Below are 9,059 nucleotides of genomic sequence, written 5' to 3' on the forward strand. Positions count from 1 at the left end.
GCAGATGAAGGATGGTCCTCCAATATAAGGAGACAATGGACTTAAGAAAGGTAGAGACGTAGAAGCGAAAGTTATAGAAAAGAAGAGAATCTCCATCCACCTTCATTCCCCAAATCTTCTCTCTGTCATGTATTTTCGCTTAGTGGTTTGCCCGTGATAGTAATCAGGTACTTTCTCAGTTCACCACGAACAACCAATGCATGTTGTATACGTGGTTCTGTGTTGTATCCTGGTAAATGGATATCCATCATAACCTCTAATCATAGTCGAGGGAAGATGAATCTGTTTCAAGAAAATTACTTAAAAGTAGGCTTCGACATCTTCTTTCCTGCACTTAAACTCAGAAGTCTACACTCAAAGTCGGGAGTCGGTACTAGGCAATCGAGAATCTACACTCGAGGTTTCGAAGTCTCACTCGGACTTAGTAGTCAGGAGTCTACACTCGGGAGTCGGGAGTCCACACTCAGACTCGGCAATCATGAGTCTACACTCGGGCATACAAGGCAGCCCAGATTTTTAGTCAACTCAGTCATCCCATGCAGCTCTTCCGTTCATGTTTGACAGCCTATGATTATCAGCTTAGGTTAACTCAACAGATAAGTTTGAATGAGTTTTTTGTAAATTCAAATCTTTTTCCTCTATCTCCGGCTATAAAATTGTCCAACAAAATGTATAGTCTAAACCTTTCCATTATAATTTATTCTCGAAAAGTACTCTCATTGACAATGTTGTGTTCTCAACTTCTCATTACCATGATTTACATAATCGTGATCCAAATGGTAGGATCGCATGATCCTATTATCCAGAACTAACAAATCGCTCTTGGATCATTTGGAATCGTCTTTTATAGTGGAGTCAGAGCAAAGTCATTGTGATCGATAGAATCGGTATGATCCTACGTTACAAACAATTCTATGTATTTTTTGTTAGGGCTACTTTATGTAAGTACTCCGTGGTGGTTTTCATTTGATCAACCAAGTAAAGTTAGGTCTTATTGGTATTTAACCCCCGTGTCTAAGTGTGCAGGAACTTAGGAGCACAGGAAATCGATCGAAAAACGTAGCTAGCAAGAAAGATGGCACGGGAGAGAGCTGACGGGCTCGGTGCGTCCGAGGTACGAGGTGTTGCGGAAGAGTACGCAGGCAAACGAGAAGGAGGTGCGCGACATTTCCAAGGGACGAGAAGCAGGAGCGGAAGTTTGCTCGAAGGACAGAAGTTGGGTTTGGATGAACTCTATTCTGGATGGCCAAGATCACCTAAGCAGAGCCGGAGCCAAAGTGGAAGACCCGGACCCAAGCAAGCATAGTCGGAGCAAAAGAACTGAGACCAAATAGTTAACATGATGTTAACTTGAGTCCGAGCGCCTAGAGCAAGCTTTTATCTGAAACGTGGCATGGCGCGTTTTGGTGCGACGGGGATAAAAGTTTATCCCTTCCCAGCCGCCTGAAACCCTTCCAAGCGCCCTGACCAGGGCTATAAATATAGCTCTGGTCCCAAAGCTAAAACAGAATACTTGTAATCAATTCCTTTCTTGTTTAGCTTTGTAATTGTGTGCTTCAACGTTGTAAGAGGCTACTCCGCCTAGAGGAGAATCTTAGTGCATTTTTCAAAGTCTTGGATTAGCAATCCCCTATTACAAACCAAGTAAATTCGGTGCTTCTTTTTCTTAATTAGTTTCTTGATTCCTTTTATGCAAGTGTCAGTTTTAATTACGTTGTAAAGTCCGAGAAATGTGTCTTTTTATTTGTAGGGCAATTCACCCCCCTCTTGTCGGTCGTCAAGAGTCCAACACTTTTTTGGCCTTTAAACTGGTGTGACCCTTTTTTTTACCTAAAGACCCTAGAACCTAACATGTTAGATTTTAGAGTTTTTTATTTTATAATATGAAAATATAAATATTATTGAGTGTTACTGTACCATAATGATAATTAAATTATTAGTTAATTTAAATTTATACATGTAATAATATTATCTGTAGTGTCAAGGGTTAATGGTTGTATTTATATACAAAATTATTAATTTATTTATATGCAAATGATTTTTTTTATATTTTTCTAATTATTAATTATGTACAATTCAATAATATTTAACATAAAATTTTAAGAATTTTTTAGTAGAATCGTCCGATTCTAACTTTGCAACCCAAATCGATCCTACAAACTATGCTCATTACCCACTTGTCGGATTAGATTCTCTCAAACTCTCCACGAGATTAAGTTGTAGCAAAGTAGACATCTTGACACCCTTGAATGTCTGCCAAAGGTTATTATAAAATGTTTAGAGGGTTTTATGGTTTAGAGTTTTAAGGTTTTACTTTGGCATAAGGAATTTCAGTGTTTATATTTGTCTCATGCTTCATTCAATTTTAGGGTTTATGTTATTTGAAGTTCATAGAGTAAAATGAAGGTCTTAAAACATCTCACAAAAGTATTCTATTGGATAATAAGAATCTCAATAATAATTATCAAAGTCAATTGATAAGTGTTGAGTTGATTGAATTGAATTTGAGTCAACTAAAAATATTTTTATCAATAGGGAATATTTAAGTCTATTGAAATTAAATGTCGGTGGAAAGAGAGCTCAACTAGAAATCATCAAGACAATTCTATTGACCTAATCCACTTTATTTTTGTGCTTTATTATTATTGTAAAATTCCAAGAACTTGAGGTTTTTTTTATTTTGGTTTTGATTTTCCTTGTAAGCTTTCTTTTATGCTTTTATTGTTTTGTATTTCTATAAAAAGAAATAGATTTGGCATGAGGTCTCTCCACCTCTAGAGGAGAATAGAGTAACTCACTGGAAAGTGAAATCTAAGAGTCCTAATCATATTAAATTGTAATAAAAAAATTATTACACTTATTTTATGTGTCCATCATATCTCATCTTCAGATTATGTGAAAGGAAATAAATTACAAGTCAATTTATAGTCGACCACCAAGTGACTAGAAATGAGAAGGATTTTTTTCCCCCAAAAACAATCCTAACCATATTAAAGCAACTTCTTAGCATTGTTTTTGTTGTCTAACTCTTTTATTTAAGTTTGGCACTCAAGTTGTATCTATTTTCAAATTTTTGGCTGTTTTTTTGATCTTATAGAATTTTGTAGATCCACTTATTGAAGACTTCTTGGGAGATACATATAATAGATGCATAAGGGAAAGGTCATAAAACTCAACATATAAATTAAATAGGGATGACTTAACTATGATGACTAAAGCTCTTAAGATTACGGTTCATATGTTGGGTTATCATTGTTTCCACGGGTTGATACATATGGTATTTGTATGGGTAATTAATAGATCTTGAAGTCAATTTTTAGTGAGTGTAAAATATCTCATTAAGTGTTTGACCTTTCTCATACAAAAGCAACCCCCCCCCCCCCCCCCCCCCCCCTCCCTCTCCCTCTCCCTCTCCACCTTCATGATTACTTATCTGTATTTAATCAGAGAGCCGGTAATATTAAACTGCCTAAAATGAACATTATCATCTTTACCAAGATGTTGGGTTATCACTATTTGAGTAGCACTTAAAAATTCCTATTCATTGGCCATGGTTAAAAAAACACCATAGGGAGCTCATAGAAGCCTACGAGCATATTCGATGGGTATGAATAACTTGATTTACATTAATGAATAAACAATTCAAGATATAGCAATCAAATAAATATGATCACGATTCACTACATATAAGTTACTTTTCTATATATAATAATTTTCTATTAAACTAGACTTTTGAAACTTAACAATCATTTATATGTATAATAAAAAATGTTAAAAAAAATATCATAATCAATGGATTGAATCAAAGAGGTACTTTAACAAGTAAGGATAGAATCAACAATCTACCTTAATTGGTCCCACGAACATAACTAAATTGGGACTCGAATGATAGATTTGTATCACAATCTACCTAAATTGCCCCTGGGGTTTAATGTGATGGTTAAGAATATGATGTATTTATCAAACAACTAAGGTTCATTGTGATTGAAAGTGAAATGCCACATCAAAAGCTTCCTAGACTTGATGGGTGAAATATAAAATTAGACTGTTCACTTTAAAATTAGTCAGATGATTTTAAAATTAGTCAGATGATAAGATCTGAATATTTATTTTTTTTAAAAAAAAACTTCCTCAAGTGAAAGCAGTTCATTGTCACTCTTTAGTACTAACACGTCTCATGCTTAGTGGCATAGCTAGAATTTACATTCAGGAGGGGTGAATTCAAGTTGACCACGGGACACTATTGAGATCACGCCCAATCTCGCCATCTCACTGCAAGACCGTAACCAAGGAAAGACCTCACTGCGAGGCTATGGCCAAAGCGAGACCTCGCTGTGAGGCCACCGCCAAGCAATCACTAAGAGAGGAGAGGGAACGGGAGAAGATCGTGCATACCGACGAGATGCATGCCAGTGTCGGAGATCGAAGAGGAGAGGAGAGGAGCGTGCCAGAGATCGGAGAGAAGGTCGATCAGAGAGGAACAAAGACGGATCTTCCTTAGGGCTATACTGGGATGTAGCCCAGCCTTGTTGCCCAGCCCAAAATTTATTTTTATAGGTATATAACATATTAAATGTTGGCTTTCTGGCTTCCTGCGTACGAGTTGGCGATTGACGAATCAAGGAATCAGGGAATCGACGAATCGGCAAGGCATCATCGCAACAGCGAAGTCAAAACTTAGAAGGAAGAGTCGGCGTCCACTATCATCGACAGAAGAAAGGTTAGTATTTTCTCTATTTTTGTTCTTATAGTAATTAGTTTTTAAATTGATTGTTGCCCTAGTTTTCTTCTTGATTATTTCTGGATTTCTTGATTTCTTCTATTATGTGGTTTTCTTCTTGATTATTTCTGGATTTCTGGATTTCTTGATTTCTTCTATTAGATTATATGTCAAGTTGTGAACTTGTGATGTTTCTACCGTATGAATTGCTTGTCTGGATTTCAGAATGGTTGTTGTGCTTTTAGAATTTTGATTTTCCACTTCTAGTTGTTGTTTGATTATTGATGAACTTAAAATTTTTGCGCTCAAACATTGTGTGATTTTGTGAAATAACTCAATGATTGTATGGATGCAGCTCTAAGAATGAAATTGATGTCCCAATTCCCATGTTCAGTAGCTTATGATTGTTAATATCTTGCAGCACCACATCTCAATAGGTTTAACTCATATTTATTTGGTCTAAGTTGCTTTGTCTATTGAGCAATGAGCTTTGTGTAGAACTTGATTCTTGCAATTTGCATCTTTGACAAAGTAGCTTTATCATGTCGGATCAATGATTCTTATCTCATTATAGATTAAGGTTATTATGAACTTTAAGATTTCATATTGAAGTACGATTGAAAGTTAAAGCATTTAGAAGATATTTGTTGAAAATATATTTAAATGCTTTTTTTTTGTTTTCTTAGTATTGTTGCTTATATAGTTATATATAAGAAATCTACTTTAAGGAGAATGAAGCATCAGTTGCTCTGCCCCTGCTGATCTAGCATCTTTCCTTCTGACACTGTTTAATTTTTGTTCCAATACAACTAGTATAACAAATGTATTGTGTGATTCCTAATCACTGTTCCGAATCACTATTCGATTCCTAATTTGTTTCGTAGTATAACTTTAGTCACAACTTTGTAACCGAATCACTTTATAAGCAATAAGTTGTATCTTGATTTAGACACAAATGTCTAATCTACTAAAGTAGTTTCTGGAATCTGAATATACAATCACTAGGTGATCTATGTACGTAGAGGCTTTTTGAGACCCTATAAAACCACAAATCTAGATACACAATCTAGAATCTGCATTTACTTGAGATCCTATAAAACCACAAATATACAACACTGTTTCATTTGATTAATTTTTCAAAATAATTTGCCTTTTTCTAAATCTCAATGTTATTTAGGTAGAAGCTACTTCTCTCACTTTTATTTTCTTACCTAATTTATTTCATTATGTCTCTTTCATCTATGTGATAGTGTTCAAATATATTTCTCACTTAGGATCAAAATGTTCTATTTGGTTAGCAGCTTGACAATGCTTAGAGATTTACATAATTCTTATTTATTTACATTTAAACTTTTCCTTGCCTCCTTTCCTGTGCAAAGGGATTTTTTTGGGTTAACTAAAACTCTAAAAGCTGATGATTTGGCTTCTTCTATAAGTATTATAATTCCTTGGATGTTTTCTTCTTCAATAAATAACACTCTTAGAATGTCATATGAAACACTGTTTAACTAATTCACAGAATTTAGTTTGTTAAAGATAACTGCTATTACATATGATATTTTTTAAAAAAAAATATTTAATTTTTGCTACCTTCAACTGTAAGGGCCAAATAGCAAACTAAAAACTAATTAACAACATCTGTCATTGTGGTCGCTACTATCGTCTTGGTTTTTTGTGGTTAATCACTTGATTTTGATTTTGTCTATTTTATTCCGAGTTTGTAGCATGTCATTGTTACTTTTACTTGTTTATTTATTCTATTGTTATTTCATTATTTATTTAGGGATATAACTTGAACTATTTTAAAATGGAACATCAATCTGCTGCAAAGAAAGGAAAGACGATAGCCTCGTATTTTAAGAAAAGAGATCGTCAAATTAGTGAAAGCACTTCAATTCCCACTGCCCCTATAATGCAACATCAATCTTGTGAAAGTCTTCCAATTCTTAGTGTCCAAATTCCTTCAATTTCCTCTTCTAACGACGATCATCAGTTATCCTCTAGTTGTATTGAACGAGATCCAAGAAAAAGAAAACAGATATGTGAATATCATATTAATGTACGAGATGAGATAAGACGTTCATATCTAAAGATGGGGTCTTATCAACCAGATATGTTGGAGTATCCGGCTACAAAATTTGGAAGTCAAAATCGTCGATTTTAAAAAAAATGGTTCCAGAAATTTCATTGGTTGGAGTATTCGCCTTCAACAAATAATGCATATTGCTTTTATTGTTTTCTTTTCCTGAATGATGTTAATTCGTCTAATATCTCGGCATTGGTCAATGAAGGATTTGACAATTGGAAAAGGGTAAATCAAGGAAAAACATGTGCATTTCTTGCCCATATTGGTTCTGCAGCTTCTTCGCCTCATACTATGTGCGAGAGAAAGGCTGAAAATTTGATGAGACCCTCGCAACATATTGATAATGTCATGCGTGCCCAATCTAAAGAGGAAAAAGAAAAAAATCGTTTGCATTTGAGGACCTCAATTGTCACTGTTCGCTGGCTAGCACTTCAAGGGTGTGCCTTTAGAGGTAATGATGAATCTCTATCTTCATCTAATCGTGGGAATTTTCTTGAATTAGTAAAGGCTTTTGCAAAAATGAGTACAAAAATTGATAAAGTTGTACTTGAGAATGCTCCAAAAAATGTTCAATATATCGCTCCAGAAATTCAGAAAGAAATTTTACATATTATGGCTAATAGAGTACGAAAGATGGTTCGTGAAGAAGTTGGTGATAAATATTTTTGTATTCTTGTTGATGAAGCACGAGATATATTTAAACGAGAGCAAATGACCATTATCTTGAGGTTTGTGAATAATTATGGGGTTTTGACAGAAAAATTTTTTGCCATCAAAAGTATTAGCGATACTACCTCATTGAACCTGAAAAAAGAAATATAAAATGTTCTTGTTCATCATGACCTACAAGTTAAGAAAATCAGAGGCCAAGGATATGATAGTGCTAGCAATATGCGTGGCGCATGGAATGGACTTCAGGCATTATTTCTCAGAGATTGTCCCTATGCATATTATGCTCATTGTTTTGCCCATCGATTACAACTCACATTGGTTTCTGCAGCTAAGGATGTTAGTGTTATTTGGGAGTTCTTTTCTCATTTGGATAATATAGTAAATATTGTTACTTCTACTAAACGCATTGCTGAGTTACATACTGCACAGAGAATTGAAATCAAGCATATGTTGGCAATTGGAGAACGTGATTCTGGAAGTGGGGCTAATCAGATTGGTAATTTACAGCGAGCGGGAGCTACTCGTTGGAGTTCTCACTATGACTCAGTAAAAAGCTTGATAGGTATGTATGCTGCAACTTACAAAGTTTTTGAAGTTCTTAGTGATCATTCTCCAAATGGAAGAGCTAAGGCTGAAGTTTGGGGGATTTATAGAAACATGGCAAGCTTTGAATTTGTGTTCATTTTGCATTTAATGCATAAAATTATGAAAACAACAGATACTCTTTGTCAAATTCTTCAATGAAAATCTCAAGATATTTTGTCTGCTATTACATTTGTCTCTACTACCAAAATTATCCTCCAAGAACTTAGAGAATGCGGGTGGGAAGATTTTCTTCATGAAGTGAAAGTTTTTTGTACGAGAAATGAAATTGATGTGCTTGACCTTGATTGTCTATATAAGATTGGTCGTTCCTGTCAGCAAACTACAGTTGAGCATCATTATCACTTTGATGTTTTTAATACAACAATAGATTTCATCTTGATGGAGTTAAATACTCGATTTAATGAGTCATCAGTGGAACTTCTTTCTCTTAGTACTGCTTTAGATCCTAAAAATTCATTTGAATCAATTAACATTGATGATATTTGCAAGCTTGCAATGAAGTTTTATCCTGAAGATTTCACAAATCAAGACATCATTGCTTTGAAGTATGAATTGGTACATTATAAACTTGATGTGATATAAAACTGGAAGGCTTCTACACTTGTTGATTTTTGTCAACAATTGACTGAGAGTGGACGGTCAAAGTTTTATGTTATGTTGACTAGATTGATTCATCTAGTTTTGATGTTACCTGTTTCTACTGCCACTACTGAACGAGCCTTTTCAGCAATGAAGAATGTGAAGACAACACTTCGCAATAAAATGGAGGATGAATTTCTTGAAGATTGTTTGACACTTTATATTGAACGAGATTTAGCTAAGGATATAGATATAGATTCTATTATAGATGAATTTTATGTTTCAAAATCTCGTAGAGCACAACTTTGTTGAATAAAATAATGTAATGACTTTTTTTTGTTATACATCTATTTTTTATAATAATATATAATTTATTACATTAATTTCAAGCCCCCC

At 34.4% G+C, this 9,059-nt stretch overlaps 1 protein-coding gene across 1 annotated transcript; it reads left to right on the forward strand.

Annotated features, from left to right (window-relative positions):
* Positions 1-4,312: 4,312 nt before the first annotated feature.
* On the forward strand, positions 4,313-8,975 carry LOC121972472. The gene is made up of 5 exons (XM_042524137.1): positions 4,313-4,465; positions 6,900-7,584; positions 7,807-8,040; positions 8,452-8,629; positions 8,750-8,975. Exons 1-5 carry the CDS (start codon positions 4,313-4,315, stop codon positions 8,973-8,975), a joined length of 1,476 nt encoding a protein of 491 aa, XP_042380071.1.
* The last annotated feature ends 84 nt before the right edge of the window (positions 8,976-9,059 follow it).

Source organism: Zingiber officinale, chromosome 4A, assembly GCF_018446385.1.
Source record: "Zingiber officinale cultivar Zhangliang chromosome 4A, Zo_v1.1, whole genome shotgun sequence".
Lineage (NCBI taxonomy): Eukaryota > Viridiplantae > Streptophyta > Magnoliopsida > Zingiberales > Zingiberaceae > Zingiber > Zingiber officinale.